Source organism: Carettochelys insculpta, chromosome 5, assembly GCF_033958435.1.
Source record: "Carettochelys insculpta isolate YL-2023 chromosome 5, ASM3395843v1, whole genome shotgun sequence".
Classification (NCBI taxonomy): domain Eukaryota; kingdom Metazoa; phylum Chordata; order Testudines; family Carettochelyidae; genus Carettochelys; species Carettochelys insculpta.
Window position 1 is genome coordinate 96508731 of NC_134141.1, and position 24529 is coordinate 96533259.

Here is a 24529-nt window from a genome sequence, read left to right on the forward strand (position 1 = left end):
AACAGTACTGTGAAAATTAGCAAAACTTAAACATTTTGGCTACTTCTACACTAACCCAAAACTTCTAAATGGCCATTTTGAAGTTTACTAATGAAGCGTTGAAACACATATTCAGCGCCTCATTAGAATGCTGGCAGCCGTGGCACTTCGAAATTGGTGCGGCTCATCCAAATGGGGCTCCTTTTCAGAAGGACCCCGGAAACTTCGAAATCCCCTATTTCTAACAGCAGATAGGAATAAGGGGATTTTGAAGTTGCCAAGGTCCTTTCCAAAAGAAGCCCCGTCTGAATGAGCCGCGTGGTGGCGAGCTGCGTCAATTTCGAAGTGCCACGGCTGGCGGCATTCTAACGAGGTGCCGAATATGTATTTCGGCGCTTCATTACTAAACTTCGAAATGGCCATTTGCATGGGTACTTCAAAGTCTTGAGCTAGTGTAGACACAGCCTTTCAGTTTTTGTTTAAAACAGCTTTTTCATATCTTCATGCAAGGAAGGGGGGAAAAAAAAAAAAAAAAAAAAAAAAAAAAAGCAGCGTGATTTTTTTTTTTTTTTAAAATGGTGGATTTTATTTCAATGGGTTGATGGATCTAAAAAAAAAAAAAAATCACGCTGCTTTTTTTTTTTTTTTTTTTTTTTTTTGCATCTTATCTCCCAGGAACTGAATGTTTATAATTACATAAGTTTTAAATAGTTTACAATATCACTTTTACCCATTTGCCCTGAGACACTCAAGTGTAGGGACAACACCGAAAACCTCACGGCTTTATAAAAACAAATCTGCCACTACAATGCCAAAAATAGGAAAATCAGAAGCATGAGGTATTCTCAGTTTATTAAAACTTAGCTTCCTAGAGGAAGCCTGTGTTTTTAAGATTAACTGAGGAATAGAAGGTTCGCAGATTATATAATTGAAAGGGCTGAATCTGAATATTGATGCCAGAGATGCTACAGTCCAACTAAGTTCCTGATGTTGGAAAACCGCCATGCTTCTGCCACATCTGTTAACTTACATTCGGAAGGCAAAGAATGAATAGAAGGCTTACTTAAAATATCTCTTGGGAAGGGGGCTATTCATCAAGTTCAGTGTGAAGTAGTATGGGAACAATGGGGCTTTGTTTGTTAGTTATCTGCGTGTGGGGGGGACAGGACTCGGGGTTTCTAGAGTGTCTATTAAAACCACCACCGTTACAACTGCATACAAGTCAGGAAACAAAAACAAACTTTCCTGTTTACACAAAAGCTATTTACAATTGTCAGCTCAGTCATTGGAATCTATACTTGAGCGACTCCCAGGAAATCTTTGCTGCTTTCCACCAGTTCAACAATTTTACAAGGTTTAAAACGGGAAATTCAATCTATATTGACATAGACAAGACTTATGACCACTGTTGACTGACAATGTCTTTTTCTGAAGACATAGGTGTGTTTCTCTATTTAACTTTGTCTTTGTCTTTTTCTTTTTCAGATGATCGTAGGAGAAGCCCTGTCTGTCTATTATAATCGTTTGCACTCGAATTCGTTTGTCAGAAATAACTACATAGCCACTATTTACAAAGCCATTGGAACCTTCATTTTTGGTGCGGCTGCTAGCCAATCACTCACGGACATTGCCAAGTACTCCATAGGTAGACTGCGGCCTCACTTCTTGGCTATATGCCAGCCTGATTGGGTACGGGTCAACTGCAGTCTAGGTTACATTGAAAACTTCCCATGTCAAGGAGATAAAGCAAAAGTTAATGAGGGAAGGTGAGTAACCTAATGTACTTTTGGTCCTGAAGGAAGATGTGTTTTTGTAAAACACTGGAGGTAGTGAGGGTTTGATGGGTTGAGTTCTATTACTGCATCTTCCAGGAATCCATTAGAAATGATTTGAGATTCACTATGTGTCTATTACATCACTATAAGCACATGCTCAAGCACTAGACTGCCTTTTATTTCTCCCCTTTCTTTTCCCTTAAACCCACAAATTTTAGTCTTTCAGCCATAGGAACAGAATATTTAGTTTATACACAAACTGTCTCCAGTTGTTTTCTTCATTAGTTTTGGGTGACAGATGTGCTTTAACCCTTTAAATTGGTGTCAGTCACATAGGGTCCATTTCAAAAGCAAACCACTGAATGTTCTTCATGAGAGAATGTCTGAAAGTTACCTTCCCAGGCTTCTCTAGGGGGACTTTGACGAAGGGAGAAATATAATTCTTCAAGTGGTCCCCGTGGGTGCTCCACAATAGGGGTCAGGCTTGCCCGGCACCGCAGATCAGAGTTCTAGCAGTTTCTATTGGATCGCACATGCGCTGACATGCACCGCTCCCTTGCGCACCCCCGGCAATGCGTACGATCCGGTCCCCGCCAGTTCCTTCTCAACCGCCATTGGCTGCAGACGGAATCCACTCTGGCTAAGGCCAGAGACAGATAAGAGTTGTTTTTTACGTGTAGTTCGTTTGTTTTGTCACTATTAAAAAAAGAGAGACTATTAGACAGCAGAGAGAAGAGGAATGAAGGAGAGAGGGGCGGGCAAGAAGGCTGTTAAGCCGCCCGCTGCCCTGAAGGCCGTGAATGTTATTTGGGGTTAGAAAGCACTGATTAGTGGCTAAGTACCCTATTAACAGTAAAGACTCATGGCAATGGCTTCTTCGGGGTTTAATAAGTGTGAGTCATGCCACAAGGCTATGCCGGCCTCTGATGGGCATAGTGAATGCATTCGCTGCCTGGGAGAGTCGCACGTTACCCAGAAGTGTTCCCACTGCGCTAAGCTTACAGCCGGGGCCAGGAAAGACAAAGATGAGGCTCAAAATGATCTTGTTTGATAAGGCTCTCCAGCCTGAACCGCTGGAGAAGCCTCACGCAGAAGGGCGCTCTGGGTCGTATAAAAGGAAGGCAGCCTCTTTGACCACCTCTGTGCAGAAGAGGAGGAAACTCTCCCTGGTTCGATCCTTGCTGGCGGGCCCAGCGAGCAGGACGAGCAGAATGCAGAGCCCCCAGCTGTGAGCTCATGAAAGCGGCAGCGCAGCAGTGCATGTGGCAGAGGCCGAGCCTCCAATTACACAACAGGCGGCACGGAAGGCGCCGCAAGCGCCGGAATCGGCAGCACCGACGCATGCGGCACTGGCTTCCGCGGCGCCGACGACGCAGGGGTACCCAGCACAGAGCCTATTGGCGCCGGAGGAGGCTACCCGCACGGCACCGCCGCTGACGGTGTCGACAGCGGGGCGGAGATCCCTGGCACGGGAGGGGGTGGTGCCCACCCCACAGGGGAGGGACAAGGCAAAAGCAAAAACTCGTCACCTTAGTCCATCTCCAGGCAGGGCCGCGCTGCCCTTATCACCCAGGCCCCCCGCCTCCAAGATACACACGCCGCACCGCCGGGCTGTAACTCCACCGGCTTATCTTTGGCCTCCCTCTCCGTTCCTCCAACCAATTTCGCTGTGGCTCGGGCCACCTTCACCATTTTTGGGCATGGATCCGCTTGAGTACTATCACAAACCGGCTTCACCACTATCTAGGTCGTCGCGGAGGTCCCGCTCTCCCAGACATCATGGGTACGCTCCCCGATCGTGGTCCAGGTCTCCATCACCGGGCCCTTGCCCATGCTGCTATGGTCGTCCTCATCATGCTGAACACAGACACCGCAGGTCTAGATCCGGGGGCAGGTCCTCTCCTACTACTCGTCAATACTCCCGTGTACACTCTCGCTCTGGGACGGGAACACAGTTGTCCCAGGGGAAATTAGGTCCAGAGTCCCAAGACTTCTCTTTGCAGTCTTCCAGGGAGCAAGTATATCACTGAACTCAGGAGCCAGAGGATTTGGGGGAGGTTTACCCCAGCAGTTCCTCCTCATCTTCCCCAGATGAGGCAATTGTCCCCGGGGATGTCTCTCCTCTGGATGACCTTAAACAATTCTAGGAGCTGTTCAAAAGAGTAGCATTCACACAGGACATTCAAATAGCAGAGGTGCAGGAGAAACATCACAAACTCCTGAAAAATTTGAGACCCCCAGCTTCATCTAAAATAGCTATCCCGCTGGACAAAGCCATTATGGAGTCAGCCACTAACATATGGCAGACTCTGGCTTCTATTCCGCCTATGAATAAGAGAGCAGATAAGAAGTACTTCGTCCCAGCCAAGGGCATAGAGTTCCTCTTTAGTCACCCACAACCCAATTCTTTGGTGGTCGAATCGTCCCAGCAGAGGTCAAAGACGTCTCAGTACAAATCGGGGGAGGGGGGTCGGATAAAGATGCTAAGAAGCTAGAGCTGTTTGGCAGGAAGGTCTATTCCTCCTCTACCCTATTATTGAGCATGGCAAATTACACAGCACATCTATCAAACCATAACTTTGACAATTACTCTAGACTCTTTCCCCTCATTGATTCACTCCCAGAGGACAAGAAGCCAGTGTGAAAGGTGATTGTCCAAGAGGGCTATGCGGCATCGCGGACGGGAGTCCAGATTGCCCTGGACATGGCAGACACAGCGGCACGTTCAACAGCCACAGCGGTGGTAATGCGTAGGGAATCCTGGCTCCAGATGTCTGGTATCCCCAGAGACCTACAGGCGAAGCTCATGGATCTTCCCTTTGATAAGCAAAAGCTGTTTGCGGACTCAACCGACTCAGTCCTCCACTCCAGCAAAGACTCGAGGGCCACACTTAGGGCCTTGGGTATTTATACTCCCCCCCCCCCCCCCCCATACAAGAAAAAGAAATTCTATCCTCAGCAAAGACGCTATGCTTACCAACCACAGCGCGCACAATATCAGCGAGGCTACGACCGAGGGCGCGATCAGCAGCAGCAGCAGTACAGGGCTCCCAGGCGACGTCCTCAACAAAGCCATACACCCTCAGGACAGACCCAGAGACAGCAAGTTTGACGGGTATGTCGGGGGCTGCACTATCAATACCATCGCTCAGTGCCATTCTCATCTCCTGTTGCATCATTGCCTCAAAGCGTTCCACTCCCAATGGCAAAAGATCACCACAGACAAATGGGTGCTAGAAATTATAGCCACGGGTTACACGATCCCTTTCCAGTCACTTCCACCGATGAAGCCTCCCAGCCGGCCTCATCTCAGGGACGCTGCCCACGAGGCGAGGCTGAAGCAGGAGGTAGATCACCTCGTGTTCATAGGGGTGGTGGAAAGAGTGCCGGAACAATTCCAAGGGAAAGGTTTTTATTCATGCTACTTTCTAACAGAGAAGAAAACAGGAGGCTGGCGGCTGATTTTTGGATCTACGGGGCCTCAGCCGTTACTTGCGCAAGCAACGCTTTTGGATAATGACAGTTGCCTCCATACTTACGGCACTGGACGATGGAGACTGGTTTGCAGCCCTTGACTTACAAGATGCTTACTTTCATATAAAAATCTACCCAGCACACAGGCGCTTCCTCCGCTTCACGGTCGGCGGGGAACATGTCCAGTACAGGGTTCTTCAGTTCCGCCTCTCCTTGGCACCCAGAGTCTTTACCAAAACCCTGGCAGCGGTATCAGCCTACCTGCACAGACGGGGTGTTTTATTTTCCCATATCTGGACGACTGCCTGCTGAAAGGACCTCTGCCTCTGCCTTTTGAGGCCCCTACACGTTTACTTCACTGGGCCTAGTCATCAACCTAGCAAAGTCAAAGACCGAACCCCCGCAAGATATAGAGTTCATAGGGGCACGCATAAGTTTTATCACAGCAAGAGTATACTTGCCCAATGCCTGCTTCCACGCCATCAACTCCCTGGTGCAAGTCATGACGTACAGCACCACGGTGCCAGTCCTAACGTGTCTGCAACGGTTGGAGCACATGGCGGCAGCGACGTTTGTGGTACAGAATGCCAGGTTACACATGCGAAGCCTGCAGCATTGGCTGGTGAGCATTTACAAACCGGCATCCCACACTGTCCACAGGGTAGTGTCACCCATGACGGAGGTGCGCAGATCCCTAGCGTAGTGGCAAAACCCCGAGAATCTGCTAGTGGGGGTGCCCTTCCACCAACCACAAATTGCAATTTTTCTTACTACCGATGCCTCCCACATAGGATGGGGAGCGCACCTTGGCAGCAACGTGACGCAAGGGCTATGGTCCCCTGCGGAACAGACACTGCACATAAACATACTGGAGCTCAGAGCAGTGTTCAATGCGTGCAGGCGTTTTCGAGAATACCTGCATGGCAAGGTAGTTGGGATCAGTACCTCCACTATGTTCTACATCAGTCGACAAGGAGGGGCACGATCCCGCACGTTATGTGCGGAAGCAGTCCGATTGTGGAACTGGTGCATCACCAACAACATAACGTTGAAAGCCTCATACTTGCCGGGCACCCACAACATGAAGGCAGATCAGCTGAGCAGGCGCTTCGCAGTCACGCACAAATGGCAGATCAGCTCCGACCTGCTACGGCGCATATCTTGTACATGGGGGTTTCCCCAGGTCGATTTGGTTTGCCACCCAGTACAATGTGTCCCCAGTACTGCTCCAGAGCAGGAATCGGGCGGGGGTTCCTGGGGGACGCATTATGATTTCATGGAAGGGCCCTCTACTCTACGTGTTTTTCCCCCCACAACACTTATCCACGAGGTTCTGCAGAAAGCCAGAAGGGGGAGAGCTTGCATGATACTCATAGTTCCAACTTGGGACCTGCAACAATGATTTCCCTTGCTTCTACGCATGTTGGATCGTCCACCACTCTCCCTACTGGTGGCGCTGGACTTACTCACGCAGGCTCAGGGGTCCATAGTGCACCTGCACCCTCACGGACTGCGCCTACAAGAATGGTTAATCCATGGCTCAGCGCCTTAGAGCATGTGTACGGAGGGAGTACAACAAGTCTTGGAGTGTAGCCGAAGGACCTCCACCAGTTGGACTTATGAACAGAAATGGACTCTATTTACAGCCTGGTGTTCCGCCAAACAGTTAGCTCCCCTTGACGTTCCTATAAGTGTAATACTAGAATACCTATTGGACCTCAAACACGACGGGCTTTCTCTATCCTCGCTACAGGTCCACCTCGCTGCTATATCAGCTTTTCGGCATACAGAGGAAGGGCCCACTGTATTCACCCACCCTATCGTCACAAGGTTGTTGAAGGGGCTGGTAAACCTGTATCCCCCCTCGAAAACCGCTTCCGCCGTCGTGGAGTTTGGACTTGGTGCTCCACACACTATCGGGACCACCTTTCGAACCATTAGCCATGGTACCCCTCCGACTCCTTACTATGAAAACAATCTTCCTCCTTGCGATTACGTCAGCCCGCAGGGTGAGCGAGCTCGCAGCAGTGCTGGCAACACCGCCCTGCACAGTATTCTCAAAGGAGGCGGTAACCTTATGGTTACACCCAGCCTTTGTTCCAAAAGCTTTCTCGGAGTTCCATCTTAACGAACCAATAGTTTTACCCTCGTTTTACCCGAAGCCTCACAGCTCCAGCAAGGAGGCGCGCCTACATCTCCTAGATGTGAGCAGGGCGTTGTCCTTCCACATAGACAGAACTAAGTCCTTCTGGAAAACAGACAGGCTTCGGGTGTCTCTTGCTCCCAGGTCAAAAGGGGAAGGCCTCTCTCCAGAGAGAATTTCAAAGCACGTTGTGTCCTATATAAAAATGTGTTACGAGCTTCGAAAGACCCCTTTGCTGGCTCCGCCTAGGGCTCACTCCACCAGGGCGGTGGCGGCGTCAACAGCCTCCTTCAAGGGCATCCCGTTAAGACATCTGTAGGGCGGCGACCTGGTTATCCTACGACACCTTCGCCAAGCATTATGCCGTGCATTGGGTATTGGAGGAGGATACCCATCTGTCGGCAGCAGTCCTCTCAGGGGCAAGTTGCACATGAGTCGATTACCCACCTCCTTACTTGGGTTACTGCTGGGTAGTCACCTGTTGTGGAGCACCCATGGGGACCACTCGAAGAAGAAAGAGAAGTTACTCACCTGTAGTAATGATGGTTCTTCGAGATGTGTCCCCGTGGGTGCTCCACCACCCGCCCATCCTCCCCGCTTCGGATCTCTGTCTGGTGTTTTTCAGGAGCATTCGAGCCGGTTGGTCAAGGAACTGGCGGGGACCGGATCACGCACATGGCCGGGGGCACACAAGGGAGCGGTGTGTGTCGGCGCATGCGCGATCCAATAGAAACTGCTAGAAGAATTCTGATCTGCGATGCTGGGCGAGCCCGACACCTATTGTGGAGGACCCACAGGGACACATCTCGAAGAACCATTGTTATTACAGGTGAGTAACTTCTTTCTTCTATTTTAAATACAAATGAAACAGATCTGCATAAAATATGCAACAGTCAAGAGGATAGTTTGGTGTATTTTGTCCATTATCCAGCCCAAAAAGCTAGTTTTTAAACACATTTAATACTCAGTAAAATTAAAAGGCAAAAAGAGAAATTAGCAACAGAAACAGATGTGCTGTGACCTGCTTGAGAAACTTGTTTTTCTTTGGTAACAGGGTGAACTACACTTCACTAAATACACACTACAGTACAGAAATCAACTGCAGCTTATGCTGTGAGTAGTAGAGCAGGTTACCGTTTTTAGGCTGTGTATTCGGGTCTGCTTTTTTATTTATTTTATTTTTATAAATGGTTTGATTTTTTTTTTTTAATGTTGTGGCTGAAGATGACCTGTGTTCAGTTGGTCTGAGGTGAGTTCAGATAATTCTCGGATAGACTTCTACCCTGTGGGCTGTTCTGTTGGGTCAGTTTTCCCATTTTTTTGCAGATCCCCCTCTTTCTAAAAAGGTAGGTCTATTTTTATGTACTTGTTTTGTTTTTGGTCATCAGATACTTCCTTCATAAGTGCCCACTTCAATCCTGAGAAAAGGCACTATAAACTGACAATCCTATTTTCGTGAATATCTTTCTTAAACTTTTATATATTGACCTCTTTTCCAGGCACACTGGCTAGCAAACTGTCCAAAGAACTCTGACTTACGCTGCAACGTGCCTAAATAACAGGAATAATTGAGAGGAATTATTTTTTTTCCCCCTTCTGCCCAAGGGTGGTTTAGACTGTGTAATTATACTTAATCTTGTCAACAAGTTCGAACTGAGGAGAAAAACCATCTTGAAAGAAATTGGACCAGAGGCAAGATCTTGCCAGCATGGTATAGTATTTTAGCTTTGCTTTAAATACAAAGCCAAAAAATAACAACCAAAAACTGACTCCTGGAGTTCATATTAAGAAAGGGATGGGAAGTGATACACAACATTGTAAAACCTACACATAATATAAATATATATGTAGCATGCTCGTTTTTTGTCTCTAAGGCAGTTTTGCCCTTGATATGACCTTTCTCAGCTGGGGCTCTGTGTCTATATAAGTAACATTTGGCTCGACCCTGGTGTAGCAAACCTTATTTTAAGCAGCAGGACACTTATTTTTGGTATAATCCTCTACATAGAAAAATAGGTCCTGTTTGAAACTTAAAACTGGCTTTTTCCAAGCAGTGAGGTAAAAAAGCTGCACAGACTCATCCTGTTTGAAGGAGACTAAGCTCAGTTTGTTTTGTTCCGTTCAGCACAAAACCAGGGTATAAATCTGGGATAGGGAACACTGCTTTCTTTGGCGGGGGTGGGGGGAGATGGGGGTTGGACCATTGATCTACAGAAATCAGTGGGGGCGGGGGGGGGGGCCAACAAAAACACAAAAAATAAAATCCTCATTGATGTGACCCCCCCACCCCACCCCGATTGATAAGCTAGAAAGACATTCACTTCACTCATCCAACTTGGGTGATGGGGAGTGGCTGCACTGATGTCTTGAGAAACTGCACTTGAGAGGCGGAGTTCCCTTCAGAAGAGTGAAAGGAGAAATAAGCTGTTTTGGAGAGGGCTCTTAATAGGGTAGGGAGAGATGTTAGTAGTGCATGAAGACCCTGATAATCCAGATTTGTGCATCTCTTGGGGGTTTACTGTACACACAACTGAGTTTCACATGTTTTTGGGTTAATGTGACTGCAGCCCCCAAGCAGGGAAACTGATCCTGTCAGCAGTGGCAAGCTGACTCTTGCTGCCTGACAGCAGCGATTTATTCCCACCCCCTGGCCCTCCAAACTCGTGTCAGGGGCAGCATCCAAGAGTCAGGATGCTGCCCCTGACAGGAGTGGGGAATGTGGTCCTATCGGGGGTGGCAGCTTGTCTCCTGGCTCCCCTCTGCTGTTGGGACCAGGGAAACTGACCTGCAATGTACTGATCAGTTTTTTGGGGTCCTATCAGCAGAGGGGAGGTGGGAGCTAGGCTGCTGCCTGGCTCCCAGCTCCCCACCACACTGTGGGAGCCAGAAAACTGACCAATACATGGCTAGTCAGTTTCCTGGGCCCTGCTAGCAGGGGGCAGCTGGGAGCCAGGCTGACACCTGGTTCCTGGCTCCCCACCTCTCAAGGGTATCTCCCCAAGTTATCCAAATATTCAACTTATGTAGGGCTGCCAAGAAAGCAACCTCTGCATAAGTGGGGGGGATCTGCTCTGTTGGATTTGGTGATCCTCTTTAGAGGTTATAGCACTAGCCCAAGCTTTAGGAAACTTTGGATTCAAGTCCTTGTGCTGTCCAGAAAGTGTCTCTGTAAACTTGGCCTCTCTGTGCCTCTCTTTCCCCATCTGTAAAACAGAGGTAATAGGACTTGCTTTCCTCACAGGAGTGTTGTACAGATAAATACATTGAAGTTTTTGAAGAACTTATACTGTGATACTGGAGACTGTTAAAGCACTTGAAATAGATTTCTTAAACAACAGTTATCTAAAGACTTGATCTCAAAATAGTTGTAACCGTGGCCCACATTGAGGAATCTTGGCATACCTCATTATTCCACGTCTGCTTCCTCAGGAGAAGTGCCTGTAAAATAGGGGTCGGTCTGTCTGTCCTTCCCATCCAGTACAAGATATCAGTGTTGCTGCAGGTATTTTCCAGGTCCTTGGAAACCTACATAGGTGACTGTTATCACTGACCTGTATACAAGGCCAAATCTTTAAAAGTATGCTAGTGGCATGGGGGAACAGGCAGCTTTGAGCTTTCATTGTTGAATCCCTGTTGCTAATGAATTACTTAATCCTCAATCTAAAATTAGTCTGTTTCCTACATAGTTTTTCTCCATATTCTAAAATGAATTTATAAACTCTCCATTTCTAAAAAATAGAACCAAGAACTTGTAGGCATATGTGGACCAGTATTGTGTAGTTCATGCACAAATGGTCAGTCATACATCTAGTCATAGGCATTTGTGGCAACAAATTCTGACAAGTCTCTAAAGGCTATGTCTCTACTACAGCAGTTGAGCTATAGTGCTGTAGATGTGTCACTATAACACCATTGTGCAGATGGAGGGAAGCATCTTCGCTGAGTGGTGGAGGCTGGCCTCAGCCCTACCACGTTTGCTCTAGGGCACTTCCAAGAAGCCTACAGCTGAGCATTCCTTCTCCCACCTTGCCCAGTGCCCAGCTAAGTCTGTTACCCTCAAATGCTGGTGATCTAGTTAAGAGTGTGTGACCTGAGGTTTGGTCTACATCAGGAAATTTAGGTTGAATTTAGGTAAGTTCAGTCTTTCCCTCTAAGCAATCAGTCCCCACTACAGGATATATTCTGCCAACTTTAACATCTCTGAAGCTTTTGTACTCCTGCTTTTCACGAGGAGTAGTGCCAAAATTCACCTTGCATAGTTGACCTTAGGGTAGTACAGATGGTGCATTGTGAAGTTTGATGTTTCTAGCCTGTTGGAGGAGCCCCACAGTCCCCCAATGTGACTGCTCTAGCCACCCCTTCTAGCTCCGCTCCTTTCCAGGTGTGCAGGAAATGGCCTGGGAAAGTTTGAATTACATTTTCTGTTTTGGCCAGCATGGCAAGTGGAGCAGGCAGCACACCTTCAGCAGCACATCTGGCAATGAATTCCCAGGGTCACGGGTGAGCTACGGAATGGAGCTTGCAGGAGATCCTGAATCTTATTGCCATGTGCAGGGTGAAGCTGTGTTGGCAAAACTACAAAGCAACAAAAGAAATGCAGACATGTACACAAAGATCTCACAGGGCATGATGGAGAAAACACCCGGGACACCCAGCAGCACCGCATGAAAACAAAGGTGTTCAGGCAGGTGTACCAGAAGGCAAGGGAGCAAATGGACCTTTTGGGTCATTGACACACACATGCTGCTTCTATGAGCAGCTACATGGGAGTCCAGTGGGGGAACACAACTGGTGTCCCCAAACAGTCTGGATACTCCCAAGAGGTTCCTCAGGCTGACGCTGGCAACAGCCAGGAACACATGGAGGATGGCAGTGGTCAGCAGGTGAATGGAGCAGCTGATCTCACCAACAGCTGAGAACTTTTTTTAAACTATGCACTCCATCCCCTCCTTCCAGGACATTTCACAGCTGGATCTTGATGGGGAGGGCTCCTCTGAGTTCTCATTTTTAATCATGCTACAAGTGGCTGAAGGCAGATGGGTGTGATCTGTGGTGGCTGTAGGACCTATACTGCCTGGGGCCCCTGCAACAACATATTAACGTGTCTGGGGACACAGGCGTGGATCCTCCCTGCACATCTCAGGCAGGTGCTCTTTAATTCTTCTCACACAGTTCTTGGAGAGGCCTGTCTTATTCTGACCTCCTTGATAGGGCACCTTTCCACCCAAAGCCACCAGTAAGTAATCTGGCATCATGGCACCACAGAGCAGTGCAGCATACTGACTAGCCTTCTGCCTACCTTCAGTCAGCATCCATTACTTAGTCTAAGGAGACTAATCTGACTTTTGAAAATTAGAGGAAGCAGGGGAAGGAGCATTAAGTTATTATAATAGCACAGGCTGCTCTGCCACACCTGGACTACCTTCCCCAAGCTCCTGGGGGAAGGGAAACAGAGTACTTCAGCAAAGCATGCAGCGACCGTGAGAGTGAGTCTCGTAGTGCAAGCCATGCTGCCATGAATGCCCCTCCCCTTTCCCTGGGGGAAGGGAATGGCTTGATGCCTCAGCAAAGCAGGGAGGAGAAGCACATGGTGACTGCCACTGCTACAGTCCCTAGGCCCTCACCCACTGTATTGCGGCTGGCTCTGCTTACCCAGACTTATTTGTTGTTTCCAGGATCAGAACCCCACCCCTGAGAGGTAACACACTCAAACCCTGAAGCACCAGCCTCCTCCTAAACTAGCCAGTGAGCAAGGCCAGCAGGACCACAGGCTATTGCTCCAAGTCCAATTAGGTGCTGGGAGCTCTTTTCATCAACCAGTCCCTAAAGCATTGGTCCTAAAGGAGACTCCCTTCATTCCTCATCAGGCAGTCTCCAGGGGTTTTGACTCTCCTAGCCTCAAAAGCGTCAAATCCCACCCTTCCTAGATAGGAGGCCTTCACCCATGGTGGTGCCTGGGTCAGCCATCTGAGGATCCTGCTGGCTGAGATGCCTGTTTTCTTCAGTTGTTTCATGTGCATTCATGACCTGCCATACCCAGATGTGGCCCTCAGGCCAAAAAGTTTGTTAACCCTTGAGTTAGGAGCACATCCCATTGACTTTCAGTGGAACCTGTGCTCTTGTTTCCCTTTTGGTTCTTTTGAAACTATTGATGCTGTGTGCTTGATATGACTCTTATCCTTTTCACTCCATTGCATTCCTTTGTTTGCCAGACCTTAACATAGGGCCGTCTTCAAACAGATTTTTGACACTTCAGAAATCTGCATGCAGAGGTTAACCAATCACTCAATTTTAAAGCTGGCGGCTGCTGCTCCTGACGATGACGATGACGATGAAGGGCACTGTATGAACAGCGCAGTATAGTCCTGCCATGAATGTAAGGTGCTGGACTAGATGACTTGAAGTCATTAAGCCCTGATTCTGTGATGACCTTTCCTAGAGTTGTTTCTATTAATTAGTGACTTTTTACAGTGAACTTGATGATAAAAGCCAATTCTTAATCAGATTGAAACATTTTTAGATTACTTTTATTTTTTGGGTGGTTGGGGGTGGGAGATGTTCTCAGCTGAATTATTGTAGGAAAGGAGGACTGGAAGGGACTAGCAGTCATATAGTCAATTTTCCTTCCGTCCTCTCTGTATCTCACCTCACCCATGTACCCATCGGTGATGAGGCATACTTCAATCATCCCTGACAGGTGTTTTTGCTTAATCAGATCTTAACCTCTTATGATGGGTGTCTGCAACCTCTCTTGTCTTTGCTTTCCAGAGCCAGAGCCTCTATATCTAACCTCAATATCTTGCTGAAGATTAAGCCCATTGTGTCTTGTCCTGCCTTCAGTGGACATGGAGACTAAATTATCACTGTTCTCTTTGACAGCCCTTAACTCAGTCATCTGTCTCAAGACTAAGCTTTTCCTCATAATTCGGGTTTCCTATCTCTTATAACTTTTGTTGCTGTCCTCTGCACTCTACAGCTTGTCTGCATCCCTCTCTAGTTGCCCAAAACTCTGCTCTCATCAGTGAAGGGTAGAGGGTCACTTACTTCCTGTGATGGGTTTTTTTTAAAACATATGATACTGCTGTTATCTCTCAGAATACTAGCTCCTTTCATAGTTGTTGCATCTTGTTGGCTCACGTTAAATCTGTCTCCTGAAATCCACAGACCTTCTCTGCAGTACTTCTGCCTGCTCTGTTCCCCATTTTGTTTGTGAACCTTTTTCATTTTTTCCTTTCCAAGTGTAGTACTTTCCTTGTCTCTTTACTGAAATGTCTTCATGTTGTTGTGTTTTTTTTTTTTCAGGCCAAAATTCCAGTTTAGAATTCAAAACTGCCTTGACAGAGTGTTTTAGCCATTTTCGCTTTTATTTTTTTAAAGCCTTGCTACCGTGTTATCTCACACTTACTTGAAGACTACATACAAAAATGTGTCACTAATTTTAAATTAACTTAATTTTAGGAAAAGAAGGAAACTAGACACTTCTGAGTAAAACAAGGAAAAGTTTGGAAGCAACCTGTATACTTACTTGCCTAAAGATAGAAAAGCCACCTTTCTGTGAATTTTCTTGCTCTAGATTAGTTTCTTTTGGGTGGCTGTTCTGTATACATAACCATTTTATAATTGTAGTTTGCTAGATATAGAGACTTTGTTTGAGATGGTATTTTGCTAACTAATTGGACTGTCCTAGTTAGAGATGGCGCATTACAACTGAAAAGGAAACACTCAGTTAAGGAGTGACTTCAACTTGTGACCTACATTGACACTTTAACAAACCTTGTGATTGAGCACAGCTGGCAGCAGATTGCAAGTGGACCATGGGTTTTCCAATGGAATGAGATGAGTATGCAAAGAAGCAATACTATGCAAATTAGCTGAATCTCTGTTGGGGAATCTGTTGCAGGCTATCACATTTCATACACAGAAGTAACCTTTAAGATCATATTTGCAGACTGTCAGTCTTTATTTATAAACACTAAAATTAATCCAAACGTATGGTGCTCAATTGTGGTTTTAGTGTGAATATTTCTTATACAGCATTTCTGATCAGTACAGATTGAAACTCTCATCTGGCAACATCCGTGGTCTGGCAGGACCACAGACTTTGCTGGCCCAGAGACTGCCTGGAGAGAGGTCCAGCTATGCAGCTGCAGCAAGATCCCTGCTGGTGGCAGAGAGAGCCCCACTGGCAGCCCACTCTGGGGAGCCCCAGGGGTGGGGAGCTGGCAGTGGCCAGGGGCCAGCAGGCTGCCCTCCTTCTTCCCCCCCCCCACCCACCCCAGGGCAGCCAGGGGTCTTGACCTCCCCAGGGCCAACAAAGCCCCTCATTTGGGACCACTCCAGGTGCCAGATGAGGGAGGTGCCACCTGTAGATCTTGTTCTAGAATGAGTTAGCATTCCCACCTGTTCTTACCGATAGGGAAAATAGACACACAGGGAAGTTGTCCAAAATCTTAGTGTTGCTTTTTCGAGAGGCAGGAGTATGGCTGTCACTATGAGCGGTACTAATGATATTCGCCTAGGGATTTTGAGACCACTCGCATGAATGTGGAGAACTACTAACTGTGTGGTGTGCACCTTATTCCTTAGACCAGCCTTTGCATTTAGAAGCCTGAAGGATGGGTAAACATAGGGCCCTACCAAATTCATGGCCATAAAGTTTCATGGGCTATGAAATCTGGTCTCTTCCTCCCCCTGAGATCTAGTCTTCTGTGCTTTTACCCTATGCTATACTAATTTCACAGAGGAGAGCAGCCTTTTTCAAAGGCAGGGGCAGTGGGTAACAATGCATGACCCAGAAGGTAGGTGCAGGAGAGTTGCAAGGTAATTTTAATGGGGGTTGTGGTGTTGCCACCCTTACTTCTATGCTGTTGTCTTTGAAGAGGGGCAGTTGGAGGGTGGTGGCTGCTGGCTGAGGCCCCAGTTCTACAGGCTACAGCACAGAAGTAAGGATGGCATGGTATGGTGATGCCATCCTTACACTTCTGTGCTGCTGCTGATGGCAGCATTGCCTTTAGTGCTGGGCTCCCAACCAGCAGTTGCAGCTAGCTGTGCTTAGTCAGAGCAGACCCAGCTGCAGCAGGTCATGACAGTCTGGCTGCGCTCAGACAATCAGATAAGTGCTGGCATTAAGTTTGAACATCTCTGGGCTTGGGTGAAGACCTGGCACATATCCTTCATTTTACGTACACTCTCACTGCAGATGTCAGGAAACATAAACAAGGTACCCTTGAAACAGTTACAGAAGGTTTGGGAATTTGAGCGGGGCAAGGAGTGGTTTTTAGACATTTTTAAAAGAGCAGCACGCTAATATGGAACTGACAGAACCCAAATCACCAAAAAAGAATCATCCTGCTGGTGGCATCTGGCTCAGATGTTGAAAATGACTTTGCGTTGGTCCGCACTGATTTGTGGTGTTATTGAGCAAGACTTGCCGTAGTCATGTCTGTATGCCCTCTGGAACTGGGGTGGAAACACGAAGGGATGCATGAATCTTTAGTACATCTGGCATTTAAGTATCTTGTGAGGCTGGCTACAAGGGTGCCATGGCAACACCTGCTCTCACTTTCAGGTGATTTTGCAAATAAGCAGACATGTTTTGTTTTGTTAAAAATGCTGTAACATTAATAGGTACATCAGAAGCAGAAAGCCTCTTCAACAGCTAATGCGACCACTGGATGATCAAGATGCTACAGGAGCACTCAAGGAGGATGAAGTCATTGCAGAGAAACTACATGAGTTATTTCCATGGGTCTTTATGTCCGAGGCTGTGAGGGAGATTCCCAAACCTGAACCTTCTTTATAGGTGACGAATCTGAGGCACTGTCCCGGATTGAGGTTTCATTAGAGGAGGCATTAGAACAAATTGATGAAACTAAACAGTAATACGTTACCTAGTACCAGATGGGATTCATCCAAGAGTTGTGAAAGAACTCAAATGTGCAATTGCACAACTACTAACTGTGGTTTGTAACCTGTCTCTTTAAATCATCTTCTGTACCAAAAGACTAAAGGGTAGCTAATGTGATGTCAATCTTTAAAATGAGCTCTAGAGGTCACATTGGCAACTATGGGCCAGTAAATCTAACTTCAGTACCAGGCAAATTGGTGGAAACTATAGTGAAGAACTGAGTAGTCCAACACATAGGTGAACATCATAATTTATTGAGGGAAAAGTCAACCTAGTTTCAAGTAAAGGGCAGTTGTGCCTCATCAGTTTATCAGAGTTCTTTGAGGGGGTCAACAAGCACGTGGACAAGGGGAATCCAGTGGATATAGTGAACTTAGAAGTCCAGAAAGCCTTTGACAAGGTCCCTCACAGAAGTCTCTTGAGCAATGTAAGCTTTCATGGGATGAGAGGGAAGGTGCTTGCATGGATTGATTGCCTGAAAGATTAGGAATAAATGCTCCATTCTCAGCATGGAGAGGTAACTGGTGTTCTCCAAGGTTCGTACTGGGACAGATCCTATTCTCCACATATGCTGCTTATAAAAGGAAAGCTGTCTGTCCCATCAGATCCCTCTTCCCCTTTCTGCAAGCGTGGCCCTCCAGCTAGGCCCCCATTAAAAAAATAGAACCCTTTGTGGACACTGCTGCCACCGCACCCTCCGCCCCCATCTACCATGGCAGGTCCTGTAGCATAAGCCCCTGCTATGGGGCTGGGGTTGGCGCTGGAGCCTCTCCCGTGGGTCCAGAGCCCCCTCTTCAGTGCAAGTCTGGGGCCAGAGGCCCCCTGGAACTCCTTCCATGGTGTGGGGCTAGGGCAGGAGCCCTTGTCACAGAAGCCTGACGAACCTGCCACAGTTTGGCTTCTCCCCACATGGCCTTGACCCCATGGGCTGGAGGTGGGTATGTGGGCTCTGACCAGGAGGGAGGGTGCAGGAGCAAGCTGGGGTGGGTGTTTTGTCGTCAGGGTGTGTGCAGGAGTGGGCTTAAGTGTGTGGTCTGGATGGCAGTGAATGGGTGCAAGAATGGGCTAGGGTTTGGGGATTTGAGTGCGAGGTAGAGCGCAGCATTGGATGGCGCATTTGGGAGTGGGCTGAGAGTGAGAGATCTGGGAGGGAGGGTGCAGGAACAGGCTGAAGTTGGGGGGGCGGGTCTGAGCAGGAGCTTGGTGTGCAAGGGAGGATCTGAGCAGGAGGGGATGGAGGAGGAGGGTGGGTGGTGGGCAGGAGGAGGCTCGGTGGAAGGGAAGTGCTTATCTCCCTACAGCATTGCCGCTGCCTCCTCCCCGGCTGGTAGTGGTACTATGCCCAGGGCCAGCAGCAGCTGTGCGTTACTGCCCACCAGGGCTCCCTGCCCAGGGCCACCACCATCTCCACACTCAGCGTGTGGGGCTGCCTGCCAGACTGGCTGAGACTGCAGCAGTAGCCAGACCAGCAAATCCAAGATAAGAGAGGTACAACCTGTATTAAAACCCTTGACATTTTTAGATATTTAAAAAACCCAGCCAGCCAGAGATTTGAATACTGAAAGGGGAAAGCTCTGCATCTTAACTTACTAGAATCGGGCGATTTCTATCTGTGCAAATGAGTACTTCAGCTGTAGCTGCCACAAAAGGGTGGGACTTGCTAGTATTCATAAAATGATCTGGCAAAAGGGGTAGATAATGAAGTGGCAAAATTTGCAGATCCTATTAAATTCTTGAAGACTTAAGATGAAAGCAGACTGAAGAGCCTTAAAAGGATTTCCCAAAACTAGGTGACTGGCCAACAAAATGGCAGATGAATTTTAATGATAAATGCAAAATAGTAATCCCAACGAGTGCCTTTTTGGTACTAGTACTGAGTACTGGCACCTTGGCAACCCCAGCCATTGGCTTTGATGGTGGGAGGGGCAGGGAGCTGGCTGAATACTGGCACTTTTTTTCCCCCTTTTACAAAAAAGGCACTGATGCCAACTGTATGTGTAAAATAGTGAGAGTGTCATTTAAGCGGCAGCTGTACTGATAATAAATGAAGCATTCGAAATTGCCCCATTCTGTTCATTTTGTCGAAGCATCTGGTGGCTATTGGAAGACAGCCTTGCCTACGTTCTTATGATAGTGCCCAAGCTAGTGAGGTGTGGAGACGGACTAGCAGTCCCTCATACTTTCGGCCTCCCTGGCACATTCTCTGTCCCCTTGTTGGGGATCTATTTCTAAATCTGCTCTCCTTGGCTTCTGCATTCCTTTCTCCGAGGTCTCCCTCTCTCTCTTTGTCCTCTTCCCTGACTGCTTTCACTTGGTCTTCTAAGAGTTGGTTCAGGTGGATTTTTTTGCAAGTGGTGTAAGACTCTTTTTTTCCCTCTCCATTTCTTACTGCTTACTCCTCATGCACATCTGCTGTCCCTTCACACTCCCACTGTCCACTCTATTGCCTGCCTCCCACCAGTCCTGTCCTACCATTTCCCACCTAGGCCTTTAGCTGTGGTTGTCCATTTGCATTCTTACTAATTAACTTCCTCCTCACATCTGAGGGAATAAGCTTTTGCTGGCAAGACTCTACTAGCTGTATGAGTGCAAGTCTTTGTTTCTCTTCTCCCTGGACCTGATGCAGGAAGAGTTGCTCGAATTTCTTATAAAACCACCTGTCTGTGTGTACTCTGCTGTACTAATGGGTTAAATCTGCCTTTCAATGTACTTCCTTTTTACTAACTTGAAAGTTGATTTTATAATGTTAGTAATAAACTAACAATGAAATGTTAACACAAATGAGAGAGGTCACATTTTTCATACACAGTTTATATTCAAAACACAATGGATCAGAATCTGACTCTGAATTAGTCATTGGTGTGGCTATTTCATTGAGTCTTTTCATTTAAAAAGGGGCTATGGATAAGCACCTCTTCATAATGCCTATTTATATGAAAAACTCTGCCTGGAGTCAGTACTGTCTGAGCTATGGGTCTGTTACAACATGACAGCGGAGTTAGTTGTCATGCTCCTGGACTGGATGCCATTGCAGCAAATGGTGTCTGGTCAGGAGATCTGGCAATGCTAAACAGAGTTCCTCTGACCTACTTATTTAGTAAACGTTAGTGCCCTATAGTATAGTGTTAATATCTCCCTAACCAGTTTCTGCTGATTCACCTTGGTAATTCTCCTCTTTCTGTACATAAGGCTGGCTAGAGATGTCTGTTCAAGCAGACAGAACTGGAACCTAGCGGAGACGTTTCACAATGAGGAACTGTGGGAACTGGTTAAGTAATATTTTTGTTGCTGGTAAATCAAACCCCCCAGAAAGGGACTAAATACAGACTTTATGGATGAATTTCAGAACAGGGTAAGAATTCTAATTTCTTAAACTATCTTTTCTTCTTTGTGAAATAAAGACCAAAAGGGCTGTTGGTGAAAGTTTTTTATATCCACCTGAAAAGAGCATTAGAGTAGAAATTATAAGTTACACCATAACTCTATATAGTGTGTGCTATATGCAGGTTATAGTTTTAGAATCTAATATGACTCGTGCTGACAATTTTATGTCTATTATAAACTTGGCATTGCAAACATTGTATTAAGGTGGTTTTTTTTGTTTAAGGTCCGGTATATTGAGACTGCCATTATTAAGTGTACTGTTACCATTTCTAGGAATCACAAATGTTTATTCTGTAGAAGTTCACAGTATTGTTTGATCTGTCCTGGATAGAGTCTCACTTTAAATTTAAAGGGATAGTAACTTTTTTCTCTGAATGCTTACTGCGGGTGATGCTATAGAGAAAAATTACAGGATTTCTTAATTTTACTTCTCACTTAATCCATTTTAACCATTGTCTGTTATGACTGCTCAGTCAGTTTTGCTCTTCTGTTTTTGTGGCCTTCTCCCATACAAAGGGTGAGGGGGCGGGGGGAGGATGTAGCATTTTTTAGTAAAAATACTCGATTGTGAAAAGACAAATGGTCAAGGAAACTCAGTGGCAGAAGTACCTACAACTCTTGTTTAATGTGCTCCTTGAAATTGGCTGGGTTTCCACTTGTCTCCTTAACATGAGTTGTAATTTGTGAATCTGCTCATTGTGTCCAACTCCTTTCCTTCAACACACTGGTTGTAAACTCAATCTTCATCCACTACTTGGCTCAATATTTGATCCTAAATAGTTTTGGGTCGAACTGTTCTTTTCCCCCGCCCCCCCCCCCATGTTATTTAGGAGTTGGCTATTTTTTCCCCAGTCCAATCAATGATGCTGGTACACTTTATTTTACTATGAAGACTAACAAAATGATTTATTTGATGCTGAGCTTTTGTGGGACAGACCCACTTCATCAGATCAGCGTCTCTCCCATGAAAGCTCATCACCAAATAAATAATTTTGTTAGTCTTTTAAAGTGCTACATTTCTGTGTGTTTTGGGTGGGTTGGTTGGAGTACAGATTAATACGGCTACCTCTCTGTTGCTATTAATTTTACTATGTTGGACTCTACTCTTCTTGTTTTGTTGCAAATCTTCATGGAAAATGTTAGCCTTTATTATATATACTGTTAAAATAGCTGGATCATGTGACTTGTGCTAATTCCTTTTTATGCACATCATTCCCTTAATTTTTCTGGCCATTCACTGTAAACAAATCTGATATATTCAAATACCCCTATTTATTCTTTTGGTGAAACTGGACTGAATCCATCCTTTGACTTTTTAACTACTCTATTGATTTGATACTTTCATTATGCTGTGTATCATAAACAGGGTGCATGTGGGGACTTGACAAGTGTACTTAAACATTCAGATGCTCTTATCTTGTGATGAGGTTGGGCCTCAATATTCAGCTAGGCAGTTTGGAGGGAGCCAGGTGATACTAGACTAACCTATGCTGGAGCTTGTTGTCCAGGTAGATAGGTGGGTCCAGATCCTCAGAGGCATTAAGATGCCATACACCAATTGATTTCAGTCAGAGTTAGCTGGCAAAGGGCTAATCTAGAATTATGGGAAGATCAACGTACTGCAGTTGATCTTCTGGAATTTGATGTTGTGCGTCAAGTTAAGATTTGGCAAAATCAACCTCTCTGGGCTTGGCAGTTGACCCATGTACTCCACACTATTCTGTGGAGTAAGGGACGTTGACAGGAGACTTCCAAGCCTGAGGCTACTCTAGAGCAAAGTAGATTCTGAGATGTTGATTCTAGCTATGCTAGTGGCGTGGGGGGGGGGCGGGTAATAACACTATGAACCACAGGACTCTCATTAGTTAATTCCCTTACATTCCCCAAATGAATATTGTCATTTTGGAGATGTGTGAGGAATTAAGGCTAAGAGGATAAATGGCTTGTCCAAGGCCTTAGTGGGTGGCTGTTCTCCTTGTTGGTATCAAAATGCTTCTGGTCTCTGACATGTTTGGATCGCTACACCATGCTGTTCTGAGGGTATGTAGTCCTGTGAATTGCCCAAGCCTTTGTTCTGTAACTTGTTGTTCCTCCCTGTTTTCTATTCTTTCGTCTGATTGCTATTGCAGTGCCTTTCTTCTGAACTCTGGCAGTCTGTTGTGCCACTGGCATTAAACTTGTTCTTTGTCTGTCAAGCAGTGGAGCAAGGAAGTATTGGGGTCAGCAATTTATAGGATTTTCCTGCTGTTCCATCTTGTTGTTCCTATTATGTGTCTCTTTCTTGCACTGGCTTTCGGTAGCAGAAATGCTAAGTCGTATAAATTGTGTTCTGCTCCATACCAGAGTCAGATATTGCTGACATTTTACCAGACTGGCAACAAGTAATGCTAAGCACTTCAAAACAATAGATTACTTTTGGTTCACTTCCTCAGTTCCATGTAAAAGTTTTTAGCGTGTGGTTTTTAAAAAAAAAAAAAAAAATTTCCCCCTGCTCTGCTTTGTAATTTCCTATTTAACTCAGCTGTTACTTGGTTTCTTGCTCAGATGGTAACCTGAAGCTTGGTCTGAACACAGGGGTTTTTGGTTTTTGTATTGGTGTAATTTTATTTTTTTATTTTATTTTGTGGGGGAGTTACGGGTCTGATCTGTACTTACATTGGCATAGCTAAACTGGCACAACTGCTCGTATGGACGCTTGTCAGTATAAAGATATGTTATACAGGGGTGTGAAGAACTATACCAGTGCAAGCACTCTTGTGTTCTGGAACTTCACCCACACTAAAAAGATTGTATTGTTTTAACAGTGGTACAGTTAAAACGGTACAACTTCATATACATAGGTGAGCCATAACTCTTCATTCTTTTGTGCATTGATACTTTTTCATTGCAAGCATCAGTGTGATAGAGCCCTGCGAGTTCACAGATATAAAGCTGATACCTGCAGGTAACCACATCCATGCATAAGGATACAGATATCCACAGATCATTTTTACAGATGCAGATAAATATTTGGTTTCCATGCAGGGCTCTATCAGGTTTGACTCAATGGGTGCCTTCTGCTGTCTTGAATACAGAAGAATCGGATTGAGGTGGGTGGGAAGGGATTTGGGGTACAAGGCACTGATTCTTGGGCATTGCTCTTCATCCCTTCCAGTCTACCAGCTGTTCAAGGGCTTTCACTTACCTCTCCAAATCTGAGCAGCATAAGATCAATAGGGCTAAGCTAGAACTATCCTATTCCACCCCTCTTCCCTCCCTTAGATTGTTAACGTGCTTATTCAGAGGTTGATACCAGCATCAAGATGTCTGTCCAGTTTTTGTAAAACTAATTCAGAACATTTTCCTGAATGTCGTTTAAAAGTGCCCACAGGAACAGTCCCTCTTGATTTTTGTTTTAAACTTGCAAAAAGTGGCATTCAGCTAATTCATCAACTAAAGGGTGGCTCAGTAGTGGGAAGAATAGGTTTTAAAAAAGAAGGGTCGGGGGGGGCCTGGTTTGTGGATAAACTCAACTAATCACTTTTATCATATTTTAGTATATAAGGAAACAGCCACAGAATAAAGTAGCATTGCATTTAAAATTTGATAGAGTATGTTAACCTACCAGAGGTAGCTATTGTTATAATCAGAAGCACATCCATAAACTTAAAAACGTTTTATAGAGATGTACTTTTCATCCTAGGGCCTTTTTATTAACGCTAACTCTCACTATCTCTTTGGGATACATGGGTGTTATTTCCAGTGTATAAATGAAAAAAACATGAGGCACAGACTGTTTGGGATTTTTTTTTTCCATCATGTTAGTGGCCAAATGCAGAACCCAGACCTCATGGTTCCTAGGAAGGATGTAGTCATAAAATTTCAAAC

General features: G+C 46.0%; 1 protein-coding gene across 2 annotated transcripts in view; it reads left to right on the forward strand.

The window, feature by feature from the left end:
- The window catches only part of PLPP1 (phospholipid phosphatase 1), a 125835-nt gene that overhangs the window by 51817 nt on the left and 49489 nt on the right, over positions 1-24529 (forward strand). For both annotated transcript variants that reach the window (XM_074995568.1, XM_074995567.1), the window contains exon 3: positions 1465-1745. In XM_074995568.1, coding sequence (XP_074851669.1) covers positions 1465-1745 — 281 coding nt within the window. The remainder of the gene's footprint in view (positions 1-1464; positions 1746-24529) is intronic.